We start from the raw sequence: 23584 nt of genomic DNA on the forward strand, positions 1-23584 counted from the left end.
AGTTTAAAGCTATATATTTCATTGTGTTTCTGAAAGTTTAATGCCATATAGTTCTGTGCATTATTGCAAGTTTAAAGCCATATATTTCATTGCGTTACTACAAGTTTAACGCCCCATAGTTCTGTGCGTTACTGCAAGTTTAATGCCATATAGTTCCATGCATTACTGCAAGTTTAACGCCATACAGTTATGCACATTACTGCAAGATTAATGCCATATAGTTCTGTGCATTACTGCAAGTTTAACGCTGTATAGTTCATTGTGTTACTGCAAGTATAACGCTGTATATTTGATTGCATTACTGCAAGTTTAACGCCATGTAGTACTGTGCGTTATTGCAAGTTCAATGCCATATAGTTCTGTGCATTACTGCAAGTTTAACGCCATAGATTTCATTGCATTTCTGCAAGTTTAATGCCATATATTTCATTGCGTTACTGCAAGTTTAACTCTGTATATTTCATTGCATTACTGCAAGTTCAACGCCCTGTAGATCTGTTTGTTACTGCAAGTTTAACGCCATATAGTTGGACAGCAGGCCACACCTTGCCCATTACCTTAGTTCCCTGGATACAACCATGAAGCTTAGTAATAGATACACACACACACACACCATATTTTGGCAAACATTTTATTGGTTTCAAATATTCATACATATAAACATAATAATTCAAATATTCAGATGAAAATAAATATACAGCAAAACCTTTGCCCAGTTTGCAGAACACGGGCTACTCAACCTTTATTTAACAAAGAAATACGTCCCCACCAGCCGGACTTGTGTAAACAGGCCGGCCTACCCCAAATACGTGGCCATTTGAATGCTGCTTTGCAGCCCAAGATTGAAGATATCTGCACCCACATGAGAAAAGAGGATACCGTCTTGCCTATAAAGCCTCGGGATGCCCCTTCCAGATCCACGTGCCAATAGGAAACTCCCCAAAAGTGGCATGTACTTAGCCATCGCCCGATTGACCCTCTTCCTCATCTTCTCCATCACTCTATGAAATGGGGAAGACAGCCAAGCGAATCGGGGAACAATTTCTGAAAACACAATGACTGTACCCAGGGAAGTCAAATGGAACCTATAAAGATCCCGTTTGATCATGAACAAAAGATCTAAAGTACAGACTGAACCCAAATCATTGCCTCCTAGATGGACTATCAAAATCTAAGGCGGTGGCCAAAACTGATGTAATTGTGACTAATGAAAAAATAAATGCTGCCACCACAGACCTCTTATACCCTTCCAATATAGAACGAAGGATTCCGGTAGTAGTGATAAGTTGACAGAATACCTGCGTTGAGCTGCACGCTTCCGTGCCCAATATTTGTATGAGTGGCCCAGAATCCAAACGCAATGTTGAAAACCTATAAAATTAAAGTGACAGGTTAGGTCTGACATACCTCTTAAAACAATTGGACCTCCACCTTCCCAAACCCATTATGGCTTTGGCTGGCAAACCCCTTTCAGCAGCGTCAGACGCTGCCCCTATTCTAAAGGAATGGGAGGAAAACTTAAAATCTTGTAAACCCAATTTCTCAAGACAGCATTTGAAAACGTATGAAAAATGGTACTTAGTTAGGGGAGACCGATCCAAATGACTGAGAAAATGGCTGGACCCAACTGGACGTGCAGCGAGGAAACCAGTAACCAGTGCCACCAGACACACTGAGGCGTCTCCCCATGCCGACAATGTCACCCATGCCCCACATCCCCGTTGGTCAGTTTTTGACTGCCTCAAAAAAAAAACCATACCTGACCATGGTCAACTAGCACATGCATACAGCATACCCAAAGAGCTCTTTTTGAACCCAGGAAGCAGGTCGGAAGTCCGGAAGGCTCCAAAATAAAACAACACAAAAGCCACTTTAAATAGTAAAGCCTCATAGCTGGTAAAACAAACCCACAGCGTGGCATCGCACAGGCGCCTAAGAAGAGATATGCCGATAGGTCGCCTGCCATCCGGGGCAAAAGTTGTCCTCCGATAGCCTTTCAAGGCCTGTTTCACCATAAAGAAACTAGAGCAGGATGGGAGACCCCTCATTCTGAAGAAAAAGGATACCCCCGCTAAGGTCTTTGCCAGAAACCCATAAGAAGGCTGGCCCTCCATTAGAAAGGCCAAAAAGGCCAGAACAGCCTGCTCCTTGGGAGCCTCCCAAGCAAAACCAGAAATTTCAGCAAAATGGATCCACTTCCTCCAAGCGGCGGATTTATCCGCCCACGTACGGGAAGTGACTGAGAGTTTAATGGCTTCAACCACCAGCGTTAGATTAGTTCCCACAGGTAAGCCGGGCATTGCGTTCCTTCCGCGTCCACCCCTGGGAGCAATTGCCAAAAACTCTAAATCTGGAAACGGGAAAGAGAGTCAGCTATGTTATTCAAAACCCCGGGCGTGTACTTAGCCTTAATCCAGATGTTAAACTTCAAACATAAAAAAAAACCAGATGACGCAAAATCTTAACTACAAAAAGGAGCTAGAAGAAAAACAATTGACAGCGAAGAGGACCCCTTTATTGTCGGTTTCCACCAGAATCCGCCTGTTGGCAAAAAACTCTCCCCAAAGCGACAAATTGGAAAAAGCTCCAAAAGCACAATGTCCCTAGTAGCCTTCTGTCGAATCCACGCCTCCGGCCAAGCCCCACAACTCCAATGTGATCCCCAAATTGCTGCAAAACCCTTGGAGCCTGCCACGTCAGTGAACAAATGAAAATCAGGAGCAAAGATAAAATCAGACTAAAAAAAGGACCGGCCGTTAAATGTTGCTAAAAAGTCAGCCCACACCACTAAGTCATCCTTGAGGGAAGCCGTCAAGCGGATGTGAGCGAAGGGAGATTTCAAACCTGAGGTTGCCAGGTACAGGCGCTGTGAGAAAAACCTTGCTACCGTCATGATTTTACAGGCAAAAGCCAGGAGACCCAATAGCGACTGCATCTCCTTCAACAACACCTTACGTCTCCGTAAGAAAACTGCAATAAGGTTCCTCATCTTGTCAACATTAGCCTGCGGCAAACTAAATTCTTCCGCCTCGGTATCAATCAAAATACCTAAAAACTCCATGGAAGTCGCAGGATAACAAGTCTTCTCGACTGCCAGAGGAACCCCAAAATGTTCTGTAACAACACCAAATAACCGCAGAAGTCGAGAACAAATGTCAGAGTTTGCTGGGCCGATAAATAAAAAATCATCCAGGTAATGTGAGTCCTGACCAGACTCAAAACACATAACCCAATGAATAAACGTAGAAAAAGTTTCAAAATATGTACAGGACAAAGAACATCCCATAGGAAGACATTTGTCAAAAAATAAAACCCGTCAAAATAAAAACCCAAAGAACTGAAAGCCGCCGGGGAGATCGGCAAAAGCCTGAAAGCCGAATTCACGTCAGCTTTAGCCAACAAGGCCCCCCGGCCACATGCTTTAATTTTTTCAATTACTTCTTCAAAATTCGCATAAGCGACTGAACACAGCGACTCGTCAATCTTGTAATTCAACAATCCGCCCTTCGGGAAAGAAAGATGCTGTATTCGGAACGAATTTGGTTCCCTCTTGGGGACCACTGCTAGCGGAGAGATGCAGAAATCGCTGAATAGGGGAAATTTAAATGGGCCAGCTATGCAACCCTCTGCGATCTCCTTAAAAACTTTTTCCCGCACCACCTCTGGAAACTGACTAACTGACTTCAGGTTATCCACAATAGTGCACCCAGAGCCCGAAAAAGAAGGAAGAGGGAAACCGACTGAAAATCCTTCAATTAGTAAAAGCGCCTTCTCCCTGCTTGGGTATAGATCCAGCCAAGGGCGCATGTTTTCCAGCCTCACTGGCATGCAGGCTTTTGAGAAAAATATTGCGCTGAGACAGGACCCCAGCACCAGCTGTTTTCTTAACCTCCCTGGCGGTATGATTATTTCAGATTTTAGGTGCTGAAAGCGGTACCATTATTTTGCACAGAAATTTGGCGTTTTATATTGTAGGCCTGTAATTCTTAGGAATAGTTCACTTAAATCTGTCCAAACAAGAGTCTAGTAGACATCCCGGGTATGATAAAGTTTGAAAAATGAAATAAAAAATTATAATATAATAAATAACTATAAATAATTATAACAAATAATAATATAATAATAATAAAAATTATATAATAATGTAATCAAATCAAAAACACTGAAATTTGCTCAGTTGCAGAATTGTAGCTTTTGTTACTTTTAGTGTTTGATGACGGATCTCCTCACAAATCACTATCACTCAATTCTGCAAGTGATTATAATTTATTATCGCTTTTTTCTAGCTGGTCTAAAACCACTTTTGATGTAAAGAGACAGTTTTGGTTGCTATGGACAATCTCCAGTTTCCTGGCAGGAAGAACAGTTTTTATATATATAAAACTGCATGCAGGACACTGGGCAGACCACTAGGGACAAAGGGGATGTGTCATTATTTGATACAGTACTGTAATCAGTAAGATTACAGTATACTGTATCTATACTGTGTGTTTCACTTTTGAATTTACCGGCCAACTCCGTCCCCGTGCGTCGCAAAGCTCGCAGGGAACGGAGCTCGGCACTGTGAATCGAGCGAGACACAGCGGCTCGCCGATCACAGCGGAGAGGCATCGCAGGAACCAGGGGACAAGGTAAGTAAACTCTTCCTGGATCCTGCGATGCAAGCCCGAGTCTGGCTCGGGGATACCGCTTTTGGTATGAAAAATCCACCCCGAGCCAGACTCGGGAATACCGCCAGGGAGGTTAAAACATCTCACCACAGGATGGGGCCCTGCACAAAAAGAGCACAACAACCCCTGAGATACACAGAGTTAACCAGGTTACCTGGGTTAACAGGGTACTGACGCATAGCAGGCACTCTCTGGGGCAAGATCAGATTAAGCCATAGGCCCACGTCCTTTATCCCCCATCTTAAAGATGGGTGGACCGGTAGCTTCTGGCAAATAGACTCATCATAGGCATACCAGCCCAAGCCGCCAAAATTCTTGTAGGCCTCCAGTACATGATCTAAGTGTTGAAAGTGTTCAACTCGGGTCGCTTCTCAATTAGTACACTGGCAAAAACGAAAAAATGCCTGCAACCAATTATTGAAAGAGCGGGGTACCGCCCTACGCCTTTCCTCCTCCTGATCACCTTTCTTATCTGATTTTAAAATAAAATCCTTAGCAGCGGGAAGAAGGGATAACACTTCCACAAATTCCCCTCACCAGATTTTCTCCTTAACAGCCAAAGGGAGATGGTACCCCAAAGGAGAAATTTCACAGGGCATAATGTAACGAGCCCCTTGCTCGCTCAGTTCCACTCTCCCGACACTCCTCTGCAGCTATTGAATCAGATTGCAACGTCTGATGGTTCGGTCATCCAATGCTCCGGGATTAGAACTTCAGCTATGTGCCGTTCTAACCCAGTTGTGTAGCTCAGAACAAACACCAGGCAGGCTGTATGTAAGTTCAACCAGGAATCTATCTTTATTGACAAAATACAGGCTTTTATACACTCAAAGTGGAGGTGCAGACCTCCTGCTCATATTACTCTAACAATACAGCTGTAACCTAATTAACCTAATTAACATGAGCTAATTAACTAATCCCTTTAGACAGCCTAGATGACTCAGACATGACCGTTAGGCCAGACTGGCCGTCTTGTAGTTCAGAAAATCCAATCAACATTATCACAATCAACATAGACTCTTCTTTACACAATAGCAGAATTAATTAACACAAATAACAATGGGGATCTAATGACTCTTAGATCCCATAGTAGACTTATTTACAATACACATTTTAGCAGACAATAGACAGACAGGTGTTGGAATTTACATCAGCATCTCCTAACAGTATGTGTCCCAGCATTATGAATCAGCCACTATTCCAATATGGCAAATCCAGGGTCCCCAGACATACAGCTCACAAAGAGCACTTTACCCTGGTGTCGCTGCTCGCGGGCTAGCGCTTCCTTCCAGAGCTCACAGCGGACAGAATCAAACCATCCTAGCAGGACCTGCTCTGATACTGGTCCTCTGTGCTGTATCTCCTCTCGCAACCTCCTTCTGAATTCCTCATCCATGGTGGCTGGTATTTCTCCTCTCCTGCTATCCTGCTACCTTGGATCCAGGTGATGGTTTGGATGTGTTCACGGCAAGGAAGCACGATCCCACCATTCCCTCCACGGCTCTCAAGTAAGTCTTTCAGCGTGGCTCTCCTGCAGGCTGGTTTGGAGTGTCCCAGTAACTGGAGAGCAAATCCCACGGCTGCCAACCAATGTAACAAGCCCCTTGCTCGCTCCGTTCCACTCTCCCGACACTCCTCTGCAGCTATTGAATCAGATTGCAACGTCTGATGGTTCGGTCATCCAGTGCTCCGGGATTAGAACTTCAGCTATGTGCCGTTCTAACCCAGTTGTGTAGCTCAGAACAAACACCAGGCAGGCTGTATGTAAGTTCAACCAGGAATCTATCTACATCAGCATCTCCTAACAGTATCTGTCCCAGCTTTATGAATCAGCCACTATTCCAATATGGCAAATCCAGGGTCCCCAGACATACTGCTCACAAAGAGCACCGTTCCCCCAAATGCAGGGGGCCCCCGATCGATCGGCAAGAGGCTAGCATACAGTCCCCTCCAAAAGTCTCTTTTCCAGCTAGGTCTGTCACACATAACTCCTTTCAAACAGGATTCAGGTACTGACAAATTACCAGCCTCCCTAACGGGAGTGTGCATGTATGCATCCCCGGTGTGTGTGTACTGCCTAGCTGACTAAGTGACACGGGAGCTGGGACATTTACAGGTACAAAGACCAAGCTAGCAGAGGAAGAATAGGAAGAATAGGAGAAGCAATACCGGCAGCAGAGAGAGCATGAGAAACAGCTGACAGTTATACCAGAATATCATTAGCAGTTTGTAACCACCCCTGCCCAGCTGATGACGACTCCGCAGCTGGGACACTGATGCTTGGCTGCAGGCTGTGGAAAAGTGTACCCGGGACCAGGTCACTCTGAGAAGCCGACAGCTGTGGAATAGCCATCGCTTGTGAACTGCCAGCAGGTGCAGGCAGTGCCGTCCTCTGCTGCCGTTCCCCTCATGGTGCTGTGTGTCCTCCTCCTCTCCTCCTGGCTGGCGACTGTGAACAGGTCCGCCTCTTCTGTCCCGTCCGTCTCCCGGGCACTGCCGCCATGTCACCCCGCTCCTCTTCTCTCGCCTGCCCCGCCTCTTCTCTCACCTGTCCTTCACCTCACCCGGCCACAAGACGCTCCGGGGGCATGCTCCGCCTTGACCTTCTCTGAGGGGAGGGCATGACCGGCTAAGACAACAACCTCCTCCGTGCCATGCTGGCCGTCCTCTGTGCCAGACAGCGCCAGGCAGCCGCGCATCCATTCTTCCCCGCCCTGGCTCTCTGCTCTCTCCATGAAAGCACGAACAAGGTCTTCCCTCCTCACAGCTATTGCACCTCATGACTGGAGAGAGAATAGCTCTGAGTGACAGCCACTTCTCGTCACCTGCAGGTCTGTAGCTTCTTCAGCTTCTAGCTTCTTCTCCTTTAGGTCTGGCCGCTGCAAGAGGGAGTAAAGACCCTCAGCGGCCCCTTTAACACTTCCCCAGGGACTTCCAGAAAATTCCCTGGATTCCGATTGGACCACCTAAAACTCAATAGATACATTTAAAGAGACTGTACATTTTAGCTAACCTGCATCCTAACAATAACCAGGGCTGGATGACCGCCGTCCCAAGAAAGTGGACTCCGATGGTGCGCCCCCTTTTGTACATTCTGTGCATTACTGCAAGTTTAACGCCATGTATTTCAGTGCATTTCTGCAAGTTTAATGCCATATAGTTCTGTGCGTTACTCCAAGTTTAATACCACATATTTCTGTGTGTTACTACAAGTTTAACACTTTATAGTTATGTGCATTACTGCAAGTTTAACGCCATATATTTCATTGCATTAATGCAAGTTTAACGCCATGTAGTTCTGTGTGTTACTGAAAGTTTAACGCTGTATAGTTCTGTGCATTACTGCAAGTTTAACACTGTATATTTCATTGCATTACTGCAAGTTTAACGACTTATATTTCATTGAATTACTTCCACTTTAACGCTTTAGTTCTGTTTGTTACTGCAAGTTTAATGCTGTATATTTCATTGCGTTACTGCAAGTTTAACGCCATATAGTTATGTACGTTACTGCAAGTATGTGCGTTACTGCAAGTTTAACGCCGTATATTTCATTGCATTACTGCAAGTTTAACGCCATGTAGTTCTGTGTTTTACTGCAAGTTTAACGTCATATAGTTCTGTGCATTACTGCAAGTTTAACACCATGTATTTCATTGCATTTCTGCAAGTTTAATGCCATATAGTTCTGTGTGTTACTGCAAGTTTAATGCTGTATAGCTCATTGTGTTACTGCAAGTTTAATGTCTTATATTTCATTGCATTACTCCAAGTTTAATACCACATAGTTCTGTGCATTACTGCAAGTTTAATGCCATATAGTTCCATGCGTTACTGCAAGTTTAATGAATATAGTTCTGAGCGTTACTGCAAGATTAATGCCATATATTTCTGTGGGTTACTGCAAGTTTAACGCTATATATTTCATTGCATTACTGCAAGTTTATTGCCTTATATTTCATTGTGTTACTGCAAGTTTAACACCATATAGTTCTGTGCGTTACTGCAAGTTTACCGCCATATAGCTCTGTGCGTTTCTGCAAGTTTAACGCCATATAGTTCTAAGCGCTACTGCAAGTTTAATGCCGTATAGTTCTGTGCATTACTGAAAGTTTAATGCCGTATAGTTCTGTGCATTACTGAAAGTTTAACACCATATATTTAATTGCGTTACTGCAAGTTTAACACCGTATAGTTCTTTGCATTACTGCAAGTTTGATGCAGTATATTTAATTGCATTACTGCAAGGTTAGCGCCATATATATCATTGCGTTACTACAAGTTTAATGCCATATAGTTCTCTGCGTTACTACAAGTTTAAGGCTGTATATTTCATTGCGTTACTGCAAGTTTAACGCCATATAGTTCTGTGCGTTACTGCAAGTTTAACAACATATAGTTCTGTGCGTTACTGCAAGTTTAACGCCGTATATTTCATTGCGTTATTGCAAGTATATTGCAGTATATTGCAGTATATTATAATGTATCCATAGTGTATCCATGGAGTTGTGTCTGTGTCGTGAATAGTCAAATTAAAGTGCAACAAACACCACTTTCCATTGATTAAAGTGCATCCACATACACATTTACAAATTTTTATTACATTTTGTTAATAAGCACCCCACACTCCCCCCATCATGTCTGGGAGGACGGCAAGGAGAGGCAGACGTTCCCATTGCACTGTAAAGAGGCCAGCAGCGTATGTGTCCACAGGCAAAGGTAGGCGTGGTCAGTCCTCGGGTAGGGCATAATTTCCTCTGTTTAGTGATGTTGCTTGTGCTATCCAGCCACAGCATGCAGAGGAGGTGATGGAGTGGCTTACTAAACCATGCTCATCCTCCATCACCCAAGCAGAGACTGGTATGCAGTCCCCTGCAGCTGCCACAGTAGCAAAACCTGCCTCCTTGTCCACAGCTATTCCTGCCTTAGCACCAGAATCAGGCATGGAGGAGTTGTTTGAACACAGTGTCAGCCACTTGCTCTTTGATGATGCACAGCCCTTACTCAATTCAGATGTTGGCTCTGAGTCTGAGGTTGAGGAAGGCAGGAACATAAGCCTACAGAGAGGGGAAAACACAAATTGACAGTCATGTTCCCCCAGCCGCAGTGTATTGCCAAATTGTCTTCAGTGGTAATGAAGATGGAGGAGATGATAAGGTCACTGACTCGACTTGGGTGCCAGATAAAGCAGAGGAGGAAACTGAGGGTGAGGCACAACCCCAATGAGGCAGCCATTGTGGAAGTGTAGAGATCAGCCACCTTATTCCATCCCATTGTGGAGCTGTTATCTCCCGGCCCACTTCCCACAGCTCAGCTGTCTGGGCCTTTTTTAGTACATGCGCAGCTGATAGCACTGTTGCAAACTTTGTCTCAAGTGCATCAAGCATGGCAAAACCCCCAACCAATTGGTTACCACATGCTTGACAAGGCATTTAACCTCCCACCACTTAGCCCATTGGCAAGAGCACCTAAAAGCCACACAAGAGGGGCATAATTCTGTCCCTCCTCCTTACTGACCTCAGTCTATCCCTGCTATACTTCATGACCTCTTAGCAGCCTCCACTGACAGGGATGATGGTATAGTGCAGGCTGTAAATGATGAAGTGTAGAAATGGTGCTATTCTCCTCTAGAATGATGAAAAAAAGTGTCTAGCAATTTACTTGTACCTTTGGCTTAACAGAAATATTAAAATGCCAAAAAGTGAAAAAAATATATAAAATATATAAAATAAAAAAAAACGGTGTTATACCCTCTGCCTTATTGGATCAGGCAGCTAGGCTAAAAATATGTGTAGTGGTATTACTTTCCCTAAAAGATATAGTGAACTGCTTTGAAATCAGAAAATTTGGTGTAAAAAGTGTTGTACCCCCTGTCTGTCATAAACCATGTGAATTGTATACAAATGGTAGAATTAAGTATTCCTAGTGACATAAGATCTTATGCCAAAAAAATACACAACACAATACACATAAAATGTGTTACACCCTCTGGTGGGTGTTAAAGTGATAAATTAAACCATAAAATCCACAATAATAAAACAAAAATATAATAGCAACAATCATGCGAAAAATAAAACAAAAGTGGACTGGGAGTTCTGCATCCTCTGGCAATAGAGGATGTTTAGAGAAAACTCTTAGTGCAAGCAAAAGGATAAGTGTGTTTGGTCCTCTGTATCAGAATTAAAGCCATAAACATATAACCACAAATATAAATGGTGACTATTCCATAGTAAACAATTGAATATTAGATAAAAAATAGGAAGTTATGAAAAAATAGTCCAACTGTTTTAGATGATATACAGTTTCATTGGTTAAAGTGACTTTGTGCTTCAAACTGTGTTCAGTGACTGTTCAAAATTAGTGCTGTTTTTTTCTCTCAGGTGACAATAGTGCCAGGTGACTTTATTTGTGCTGGTAATATTATTGCACTCACCAGATAGCATTACCCTCCAGGGGTGTTAGACATTCACAGTTTTAGCCACTGTGTAGCTCTCTGGAGCATGCTGGATGATCTGCACGTCAAATGCTGGCTTTCTCCCAAGTTGTCACATGCAGGAGAGAGGAATACCCATAGCGTAATATTGTTTTTTAAAAACCTTTATTAATAATAAATATACATGGATATATACTCACATGGAGTCAGAATTTTACATGCAGCAGTGAGATAGAGTAAAAATGGAGCCGGCGCTGTATACAAACAATCGCCGCTCTGACCGGAAGTGATGCAAAGACGTACGGTACCACCCCAATAGCGCAGGGTGTCCCAGGTCCTTGCAGTATATCTGCCAACAGCACACCACCAGCTGTAGACTATAGTAGGCAAATTTCTCTGCCCCATCTGCTGCAGTGGAAAAAAATACAGTCTCTGCCACCCACATGCCCAGTGTATAAATGCAAGCTTGTCAAAGCTGCTGGCTCTACAACTTCTGCCTTTCCGCCTGGTGGATTCTGCCCACTTCGGTGAATTTGCAGAATGTGCTGTACTAAAATGGCAGGTTCCCATTCGCTATTTCTTTTCACGTAAGGCCATTCCATCTCTCTACCATCACATGGAAGGCAATGTTGTGCCATCATTGGACAAGGCAGTTAGCCACAAAGTCCACATTACTGCTCACACGTGGTCCAGCAAGCATGGGCAGGGACAATATATTTTGTTCACAGCACACTGGGTAACTCTGCTTGCAAAGAGGAAGGATGCAGGACAGGGCTCAGTGCTGCAGCTTGTTGTGCCCCCACGTCTCCATACAGCTGGTGATGATGCCAGAGTCATCAACCCTACCCCCTCCTCCTCCATGCCCTCCTCTGCTGAATTGTCCTATGAACCTCAAGTACCCCCTAAGATTTCAAAGGGCTATTCAATGATTCAGGCTAAAAGGTGCCATGCAGTGCTTCAGATGGTTTGTCTAGGAGACAGGAACCACACCAGAGCAGAGATTCTTGCAGCTCTGCAGGGACAGGCCTAGAGGTGGTTCATGCCAAACCAGCTGGAGCCAGGAATGGTGGTGTGTGATAATGGCACATGGTGGACAGCCCTTAGACAGAGAAAGTTGACACATGTGCCATGCCTGGCACATGTCCTAAATTTAGTGGTGCAGCGCTTCCTAAATAGGTAGCCATTTCAGTCGGTCATACACAGCCAGTGCTTGGGTTGTCTGAAATTCTGCGGGAATTCCACCTGCCCATAAACCGCCTGATTTGTGACATGTCCACCAGGTGAAACTCAGCTTTGGCAATGCTGCAGAGGCTGCACATTCAGCAGAGGGCCTTTAATGAGTACCTGTGGGAGTATGGCACAACATCAGGCTCAGGCCGGCTCAGCTTTTTTTCCCCACGCCAATAAAGGATGCTTGCACTGTTCTGTCACCATTTGAGGAGGCCACAAGGATGGTAAGCCATGACAATGCATGCATCAGTGACACAATCCCTGTTATGTTCCTGCTGGAGCAGTCTCTAGATGGCATTATGAACAGGGCATTTGAGGCAGAGCAGCGGGATAAAGAGGAGGACTTCCTTTCCTCTCAAGGCCCACTTTATGCAGACACCATTGTTCCCATGCCACAGAACACACAAGGAGGCAGTTCCAGATACTATAATCCTCAGTGACCCCGAGGAGTCGGTGTGACAGACCTAGCCGGGACAGAGGCTTTTGGAGAGGACTGAATACTAGCCTCTTGCCTTCTGATTATGGGCCCTGCATTTTAAGGGAACAATACTCTTTGCGAGGTGTATGCCAGGGGAACTGGAAGTAATGTTACTTTGGATTCAAGTCCATGTCCCCCCAAAACACAATACTCTGGGAACCCTGTATATGCCATATTATAAATAGTGACTGATTCATAATGTTGGGGCTCATTGAAAATGCTAATGTCATCAACTCCAGCCGCCTGTTGTCTGCTATAATGTGTTTATTGTAAATAAGGCTAGTGTGGGCTCTAAGAGTATTTCACCCATTGTTGTTTGTGTTACTTAACTCTGCTATTGTGTGAAGGTTTTCTGTGTTTCTATTTATGATAATGTTGATTGTGCCTTCTGAGCTAAAAGATGGCAAGTCTGCCCTAAAGGTCATGTCTCTGAGTCACCTAGGCTGTCCAAAGGATTGATAATTAGCTCATGTTAATTAGGTTTCTGGTTACAGTTTGTATTGTCATCCTGCTGTATATATTTGTGTGAGATCTCAAATAAAAGGCTATTCCTGATGTACTCCAAGACTGGTTTTGTATGGTTCTTGAGGGTTACTATAGCCAGATCCATTGGACGTGTGTTCCAGGACTTAGCAAGCGATATACTGACGGAAGCACTCAAGCGGAGTGTGGGACAAATTTGCGGTGCATGGGCTCCCTCATGCTTCTAAGCCTGCGAAAGGATCCAAGAATATGTGGTGTAAAGGAAAAGGATCACTATTGGTTGGCAACCCTTCTTGACAACAGTTATAAGGGGAAAGTTTCAGAACTCATCCCGTCCCCACAGAGAGTGCAGAAGATGAAATCTCCTATGGACACCTTAAAGAGAAGTTTATCTAATGCTTTTCCCGACTATGGTAGGTTACAGTGTCATGGAAAACGTAGTTTTGAGGCTTCTGTTGTTCAAGAGAGGAGCTTTGAAGAAGGCTGAATTTTTTTAGTCCTCGCTGCCCAGGGCTGTCAGCTTCCACATTCCATCAGTAGCGTCTGCATCAGTGGTGGCTGGTGCTCAAAATTTTTGGGGAGGCACAAACAAACTGAAAAATTCTGAAAAAAACCCATCAATTGCAGCCTCACTGTGCCATCAAACGCAGCTACTGTGCCATCAAACGCAGCCACTGTGCCATCGGCAGACGGTGAGGGTTGTCCTCGATGTCATCTTCTCCCATCCTCTGCTCCCATCCTCTCCTATGACTGGATGCCTGATAGGCATCCAATCACAGCGTCTGTCGTTTCAGGCAATCAGGTGATGGGTAACAGACCCGAGCACCTGATTGGTGGTGAGGCGGTTCAGTGTTAGGAAAGCGAATATTCATTCGCTTTTCTAACACAGCTGGGTGAACTGCCACCTATGACTCTAATCAGGTGCTTCAAAAACACCTCCCACGGCTGTAATTCAAATACCCAGTGCCTGAAAAGGGGTCGGGCACCTGAATAGGGGGTGGCAGTGGCGGCCATGGTTAGATTCATGCAATGCATGAATCTATCTATTGGTGATAGAGGGGGTGGCTGGAGAGAAGGGGCGGCGCCCGTGCGCCCTTATGGATGCACTGCAACTGGTCTGCATCACATGGTGGATGATTATCTAGGGGAGAAAACAGAGATGGAGAGCTTTCCAGTCGACGATCCACTGGCTTACTGGGTTATGAGAATAGACCTCTGGCCAAAACTTGTAGAGTATGTCAATAGAGCTGCTGCTGCATCCAGCGTACTTTCAGAATGGGCATTTAGTTCTGCTGGAAATTTTGTTACTGATCATAGAACCCGTCTGTCCACAGACTTCGTGGACCATGTGACTTTTATCAAAATGAATCAGTCCTGGATTACCAGCAGCTATGAAGCCCCTGGTGCCGATGTCACCGATTAAGTGTTTTTGGGATGTGGAATCTCTGCAGGACTTCTAGGCTGCCTAGTGTTGTGGGTGTTGATTTCATCTGGAAGAATATTTTTGGTGTAGGTTTCATGGGCACAATTAACACCCAAATACTAATTTTTTCGCACCTGTTTGACAGGTGCATATCATTACAATTTTTGACAGCAAGGCCAATTCTTGCTTTTATCAAGAGTACTTCTATCGGGTTATGGTGTGAAGGCGCCACCAACACCCAAAGAACAATTTTTCCACATCTGTTTGACAGGTGCATAGCATTACAATGTTTGAGAGCAAGGCCAATTCTTGCTGTCATCAAGAGTACCTCTATAGTGTTATGGTATGAAGGCGCCACAGACACCCAAAAAACAATTTTTCCGCACCTGTTACAGTAGTAGAAATCCAAAGTCTGTGGTAGAGACACCAGAATTTATCCAAAAAATCTCTAATCTTGTTCCCCATACCCCCATTGTGGCCTCATCATACAGACTGGCTCCCCAAGCCGTTGCAAAATAAAGAAAGCTTGCAGGGAAAATGCCTTTTTTTTGGGGCTCTATAAATGCAATTATTGCGGCAGCTTCTATACACAGTACAGATGTGCCACTTTACAGGTCCCCTAGGCACTATATTGAAAGGAATTTTTCATTTTTATACTTTCAATTTAAGCATCAATAAGTCACTGCTCATTTAAAAATGAAGTTTTTTTAATTTTTTTTTTCATTGATACATGTCCCCCCAGAGCAGTACCTGGACCACCATAACCATTTTAACAAAGTTCTAGTTTAAGGTAGGTTTAGACAGACAAAGTGATATCATTCTTTGAGCAAAAAATCAAATGTAATTTAAAATTAACAGTTTTGAAAACATTATCCTCTACAGTGGGTATAGAAAAGAATCCCCCCCCCCAACACACACACCCTTAAAATAATCACATTTTGTCACTTTGCAGCCTGAAAAAGACAGACACAGTTTTTTGCTTTATCCCGCTGTATTTATTTATAACATCCAAGTGAAAGATATAACACCAACATGTCAGAAAAAATAATTAAAAAACAGAATCACTGAGTTGTAAAAAGGAACCCCCTTGTGTCAGTAATATGTTGAACCACCTTTTGCTTTAATTACAGCCTTTAGTCTGTTGGGATATGTCTCTACTAACTTAGCACATCTAGACTTTGCAATATTTGCCCACTCTTCTTTGCAGAACTGCTCAAGTTCAGTTAAATTTGATGGTGACCGTTTGTGGTCTGCAGTCATTCCACAGATTTTCACTGGGGTTTAAGGCTCTGACTAGGCCATGCAAGGACATTCACCTTTTTCTCCTTCAACCACTGTGTGCTCATTTTTTGCTGTGTGCTTTGGGCCATTGTCATGTTGGAACGTAAACCTTCCCGTTGACAACTTTATGCCAGAGGGCAGCAGATTTGCCATTAAAAATTTGACGGTATTTTGCCCCATCCATTTTTCCTTTTATCCAGTCCCTGCTGCAGTGAAACACCCCCATAACAGGATATCATCACACCCTATAACGTGATATTAACACCTCCATGCTTTACTGTAGGAATAGTGTTATTTGGATGGATTTCCACCAGACATATGTTGGTGTTGAGGCCAAATCATTCCATTTTAGTCTCATCTGACCAGAAAACCTTTTTTCCGTGTGGCCTCAGAATCTTCAAGGTGTGTTTTGGCAAAGCTCAGTGGTGACTGCATGTGGCCTTTATTGAAGAGTAGCTTTTTTCTTGCACCCCTCCCCCCATACAATCCACGTTTGTAGAAAATTTGTGATATTTTTGCCTCATGCACACAATGACCACTCTTTGTCATAGATTCCTGTTGCTGTAGGCTTCTTGGTAGCCTCTCTGACCAGTTTCCTCCTGGCTCTTTCATCCAGTTTGGAGTGACGTCCTGATCCAGGATGGGTCTGTGTTGTACCAAATACCTCCCATTTCATAATAATAGACTTCACTCTGCTTCTAGGCATTGGTAAAGACTTGGTAAAGACTTTGCATCCAGCTTTCGGCTTGTTTCTGTACACAACTTTTATCCTGGAGATCCTGGTGACAGTGCCTTGCCATCCATAGTTGTTTGTTTGCTTCAGTTGCACTACCAGGGACTAAAATGCTCCTGGAAAGTGGTTGTCATGCTCAGATATTTAAAATTGCCACAGCTGATCACAGTTGGCAATCAAATGGCTGTGTGTGCAGTTGAGAAGGTGATTAGCTACACCTGATTGAGTTTGCAAGTCATTTTTAGGAGGGGGTGATCCTTTTTCCAAATAAGTGATTCTGTTTTTGATTTTTTTTCTGACATGTTGGTGTATCTTTCATTTGGATGTTATAAGTTGCACTGAGTAAATACAGCTGATTAAACAAAAACTGTGTCTGTCTTCATTCCAGGTTGCAAAACAACAAAATGTGATTATTTTAAAAGGAGGCGATTCTTTTCTATACCACTTTACCCATTGTATTTCTGGACCTCTATCTATCTATCTATCTATCTATCTATCTATCTATCTATCTATCTATCTATCTATCTATCTATCTATCTATCTATCTATAGTTTTTTTTTGTTTTGTTTTTTTAAACTACAGCTTATTCTAGTTAGGTAAAAATATTTCTGTATTTTGGTTAAAGGGACATACATCCCTTCTGAGACAGTCTTATCCTGTGGGCAGAAAAAATAGGTAAATATGATTTTTGTGGTTTTTGTTTGTGTGTTTTTTCTTCCTTCCCTGTGTTTCAATTGCTACTGAATGGGTACACATATCTAACATTAGTGAAAAGTAACCTCTCTGTCTCTCTGTGTGGAGTTAGTTCCAAGGCCACACCTCCTGCCTCTGCACACAGGCTAAGTAACAGAGCAGGTATCTGGCTAGGAGATATTTCTGAAATACTAAATTGACAATGTTTCTATTAATTTAAATGTGAATGAAGAAAAACTAAAGCGCTGATGTGGATACTCTATATGGTGACAAAACACCAAAAAAGGTGTGAGCTGCAACCAACCAATTAGTCCAATCCAATGCCTTTGACAAACTTGCTTGTTATTACACTTAGATCACAGTTAAATGACGAATTACATTTGTAAGGTGATGATTCACATGAAAAATGAAAGAAAAGCCATCATTGCGTAGTTACAGAATTGTGCACTCACATATTAGTAGTAGCTAGATCGCTTTAGGTAAAATGGTCAGACAGCTGTGTTACCGAACACTTGCGATGCCGTCACTGACTCCGCCTCCCCACGCGTTGCCTCACATGTCACGTGACTTTCTCAAGGGTAGTCATGTGACCGGCCAAGCTTCCTATTTAAGCTGTGGACGGCGTATTGGTTGTCATAGTGATATCGGTAATTCTGCAAGTCATCATTCCATTCAGCATGCATTTCAGCAATGCTTATATATAATAATAAATTACACAATATAACCTTTAATAATAAAACATATAAAGTTAAAATCAATAAAAAAAATAAAAAAAACATTATTCGCTATAGAGAATCTATTTGTACATAGACTTCAGGCTCCCCCCCATGGTCAAACTTGGTATTTTTATCCAGAATAAATAATAGATGACATTGAACCATACTCATTCACCCTCCAGTGGTGAGTCCCGAATATAACATCACAAACGTGAAGTATTTATTTTATTTTGGGTAAGTAAGCCAAATTCAACCCGAAATAATAAATTTAAAATTGTTAAGATTCACACATCACAGCTCCCTCTTAGAGTTTTATAGGAACTTTATAACATTATTTTATCATATAAGACCCATACCACCATTCCCTCATGTAGTGAGCCATAGGTAAACCCCACACATAGAATAAATATATTTAACCACTTCAATACAGGGCACTTGGACACCCTCCTGCCCAGACCAATTTTCAGCTTTCAGTGCTGTCGCAGTTTGAATGACAATTCAGCGGTCATGCTACACTGTACCCAAACTAAATTTTTATTATTTTGTTCCCACAAATAGAGCTTTCTTTTGGTGGTATTTGATGACCTCTGCGGTTTTTATTTTTTGCTAAACAAATAAAAAAAGACCGAAAATTTTGAAAAAAATAAAAGTTTTGCTTTTGTTTCTGTTAAAAAAAATTTGTAAATAAGTAAGTTTTCTCTTTCACTGATGGGCACTGATAAGGCGGCACTGACAGGCACTGATACGGCGGCACCGATGAGGTGGCACCAATGAGCGGGCACTGATGGGCACTGATATGCGGCACTGATGGGCACTGGTAGGTGTCACTGATGGGTGGCACTGATATGCAGCACTGATGGGCATTGATAGGAGGCACTGATGGGCACTCATGGGTGGCACTGGGTGGCACTGGTTGGCACTGATGGGCGACACTGATGGGCACTGAAAGGAGGCACTGCTGGGCACTGATAGGGTGGCACTGATAGGCGGCACTGATAGGCAGCACTGCTGGGCACTGATGGGCACTGATGGGCACTGATACGCAGCACTGATAGGCATCCTTGGTGGTGCTGGCAGTGGTAGGCATTGAAGTGGGCACTGATTGGCAGCTGCCTGGGCACAGATTGGCAGCTGCCTGGGCACATATTGGTATTTCCCTGGGGGTCTAGGGGGCATACCTGGTGGTCCAGTGTGGTGGCCATCCTGGTGGTCCTGGGCGGCTTCCCTGGTGGTCCTGGGTAGGATCCGAGGGGGGCTGTGCTGATAAACAATCAGCACAGACCCCCCCTGTCAGGAGAGCAGCCGTACGGCTCTCCTCTACTCGCGTCTGTCAGACGCGAGTGAGGAAAAGCCGATCACGGCTCTTCCTATTTACATCGTGATCAGCCGTGATTTGACAAGGCTGATCACGTGGTAAAGAGTCTCCGTCAGAGACTCTTTACCTAGATCAGTGTTGCAGGGTGTCAGACTCACACCCCGCAACAACGATCGCTGCGATGCGCGCAACCCGGGGGCGCGCAGCGGCTCGATATCCTGATCACGTCATATGACATCCGGTCAGGAATATCAAACCACTTTGCCGCCGTCATTTTGTAATAGGGCAGGCGGCAAGTGGTTAAAATACCAAAGAGATAAAATCTAAAAATCTGAAATAAAACAATTCAAATCAAAATCAATATTCAAGCCCCACGGCGATAAAGTGCACATTTCAAAGATCCATCTGGATTCACTTTTACTTAGTTCTCTCATCCTATTACTACCCTTCCAATGGGGTTTATACTTGTCAATAGCCCAGAATTTTATGTGAGTAGGATCTTTATTATGATGTAGTGAAAAATGACGGGATACACTATGTTTGGGGTAGCCACTTCGCCATAAATATATTTGCAACACTCGGTGCATACAAAAATGTCCCAGATCCACCTAAGAGGTCTAGTGACCTAACTTTTTTTCAGGGTAAAGGTTTTTATCCTTGCAGAAGATGTTACGCATGCAGGAATACAAACCTTAATGGCCAAAAATGCACAAATTTTATCTTCACGAGTACCAACAAAGAGTATATCATTAAGGATTTTATTTCATGTAGAACGGAAGGTGTGGTGTATGTACTGCAGTGTACATGTTCACTGCAGTATATAGGATGAACTAAACGCCCCCTATGGAAACGCATACGGGAACATATACAAAATATTAGAAGTGGCTACCCCAAACATCATTTTGCACTACATCACAATAAAGATCCTACTCAAATAAAATTCTGGGCTATTGACAAGTATAAACCCCATTGGAGGGGTAGTAATAAGATCAGAGAACTAAGTAAAAGTGAATCCAGATGGATCTTTGAAATGTGCACTTTATCGCCGAGCGGCTTGAATATTGATTTTGATTTGATTTGAATTGTTTTATTTCAGATTTTTAGATTTTATCTCTTTGGTATTTTAAATATATTTATTCTATGTGTGGGGTTTACCTATGGCTCACTACATGAGGGAATGGTGGTATGGGTCTTATATAGTAAAATAATATTATAAAGTTCCTATAAAACTTTAAGAGGGAAGTGTGATGTGTGAATCTTAAAAATTTTAAATGTATTATTTCGGGTTGAATTTGACTTACTTACCCAAAATAAAATAAATACTTCATGTTTGTGATGTTATATTCAGGACTCACCACTGGAGGGTGAATGAGTATGGTTCAATGTCATCTATTATTTATTCTGGATAAAAATACCAAGTTTGACCATGGGGGGGAGCCTGAAGTCTATGTACAAATAGATTCTCTATAGCGAATAATTATTTATTTTTTTTTTTTAAATGATTTTAACTTGTGTCTTATATGTTATATTATTAAAGGTTATATTGTGTAATTTATTATTATATATATAAGCATTGCTGAAATGCATGCTGAATGGAATGATGACTTGCGGAATTACTAATATCACTATGACAACCAATACGCCATCCACAGCTTAAATAGGAAGCTTGGCCGGTCACATGACTACCCTTGAGAACGTTACGTGACATGTGACGCAACGCATCAGGAGGCGGAGTCAGTGACGGCATTGCAAGTGTTTGGTAACACAGCGAATGCTGTATGAGCGGTGTTGAAGCTATCTGACCATTTTACTAAAAGCGATCTAGCTACTAATATGTGAGTGGATTACATTGATTGCACAATTCCGTAGCATTTAAAATCACTGCGCAATGATGCTTTTCTTTCATTTTTCATGTGAATCATTACCTTACAAATGTAATTCATCATGCAACTGTGATCTAAGTGTAATAACAAGCAAGTCTGTCAAAGGCATTGGATTGGACATTTAGTTGCAGATCTGACCTTGATTAGTACCAGCAGACATTATTTATTGCTCTTTCATCTTTTTTATTTGTCACCAGTTATTTAGGGATATGTTATCCCCTATAAGTTTTTTTGTGTATTTATCTGCACATATTCACTTTATTGATCGTGTTATCAGTGCATCGTTTATTTATTATGGTTTAAGTTTGTAAACACATGCACTATTCTAATAGATTGGGAGGGTTTAATAAGCGCACCAACACACTTTATATCTATTAATTTAAATATGTTTGTTACATAATTTTAAAACATTTTTGTTTAATTATGTTTGCTTTTATAGTTGAAAAAAAACACTTTTCAAGCAATGTGTGTACTTTTATTGTATGTTTGTTTCTGTATATCAGATTAAAGAGTTCTCAAATTATTTATTTTAAACAGTCCTAAAACGTGATTTATTTCTTTTTTTTCTTGTGTTTTAATTTACATGGATGTTAAAAGTAGCGGGTGGGGGTCCGGAGGAGGCAGGGAAAAGGGAGAGTGAGAGGGGGCCGAGTCACTGCACCATGGCCCTCTGGGCAGCAGGGGCTGACTGGCAACTTTTGGCCCAGGGGCAAGTACAAACTTGCCCCTGGGCCAAAAGTTGCCAGTCAGCCCCTGCTCAAGGCACACAATGTTTACAGAGTTTTAAACTCTATTGAACCATTAGTCTGATCATTGTTTTCTGGTTCTTTTTTCTGAGAGGATATAGGGGGAATTTAGTATTGTTAGTCTTATCAAACTTGGTGGGGGGAGAATAAAGTATTATTTTTATTTTCTGTTGAGGTATAGTTTCAGAACTTTTCCAATTTTAAAAGCATGTGATATCATATTATTTTATTCACTACTTAAAATGTAATAAAAATATTATTATTATTATTTTAAAGTCACCTTTATAAAAGCATATCCAGCTCCATTATCTGTTATTGTAAGACCCAGAGCATCTTCTGTCTTGGTAATTTCCACCTCTTTTGTCTCTCCTCTAACATGTGCAAAGATAAAGTCTTCCAGACCAATCTGACCACCAAGAAGCTTCTGCATGTCCACTTTGTGCGTATTCAATGTACAAAACAAGATCTGTGTAAGAAAAAAAAGATATCCTGAAACGTTAACAGATATAATCTAATATAAATATAAGAATATTAAACTTTCATTCAGTACAAAATCTGGCAATGCTTGCCCATTAGTTAGTTCAATCACTACTGCTGTAAATAATTGGATTTTTTCTACATACTTACACCACCTATAGGTGAATAGACACTGGCAGATCAAACAGAACCTGCAACTGGTTCATCCAATAATCCAGAGCAAGGTGTACTGTCGAAGTTCCAAGCTATTGATGGACAGTATTCTCTCCTGCAGAGACCAAGTCCTCTGAACTATAGTCACCTTCAACCTCCAAACCAAGTGGAGATACTGGCACAGAGGTTATTATTTTCCACATCACCGAAAGGAAAAATTTCCCCTTCTTCACATTCCGAATAATCAACCACCAATTCGTGCTCTGCAATATTCCGGGGACAGAGCCATACGGCAATCCAATGCTTGGACCTTCATATTCCAGACTAGGGATGGTCCCGATGTTTGAGTCGAACGTAAGTGCATTGACGGCTGCTGATTGGCCAAAGCATGCACCTAACCTGCATGCTTTGGCCAAACACAGCGCAATCTGCTGTGAGAGCTATGATTGGCCAATGGCAGGGTTCCTTTGTCCACGCCCCACACTATATAAGGCTGCTGCTTACACTGCGGCCATATATAGTGAATGAATGAAGATTAGGCAGGTAGTGTAGTGTAGTGTGCATTCAGTTAGTGTAGTATATATATATATATATATATATATATATATATATAATACAGTTCAGAGTATATAGTGCAGTCCGTATAGTATGTCTATTGCAGTTCAGAGTATATAGTGCAGTCTGTATAGTATATATAATGCAGTTTGGAGTATATAGTGCAGTCCGTATAGTATATATAATGCAGTTCAGAGCATATAGTGAATGAATGGAGATTAGGTAGGTAGTGTAGTGTGCAGTCAGTTAGTGTAGTACAGGCATACCCCACTTTTAAGTACACAATGGGGTTTATTTACTAAAGCTGGAAAGTGC

The 23584-nt window shown here is 42.5% G+C and overlaps 1 protein-coding gene across 1 annotated transcript in view; it reads right to left on the reverse strand.

Annotated features, from left to right (window-relative positions):
- GIPC3 (GIPC PDZ domain containing family member 3) overlaps positions 1 to 23584 on the reverse strand; it is a 1176710-nt gene that overhangs the window by 683427 nt on the left and 469699 nt on the right. Inside the window, exon 2 of the mRNA XM_073612321.1 lies at positions 22365 to 22550. Coding sequence (XP_073468422.1) covers positions 22365 to 22550 — 186 coding nt within the window. The remainder of the gene's footprint in view (positions 1 to 22364; positions 22551 to 23584) is intronic.

This window comes from Aquarana catesbeiana, linkage group LG01 (genome assembly GCF_042186555.1).
Source record: "Aquarana catesbeiana isolate 2022-GZ linkage group LG01, ASM4218655v1, whole genome shotgun sequence".
NCBI classification, from domain to species: Eukaryota; Metazoa; Chordata; class Amphibia; order Anura; family Ranidae; genus Aquarana; species Aquarana catesbeiana.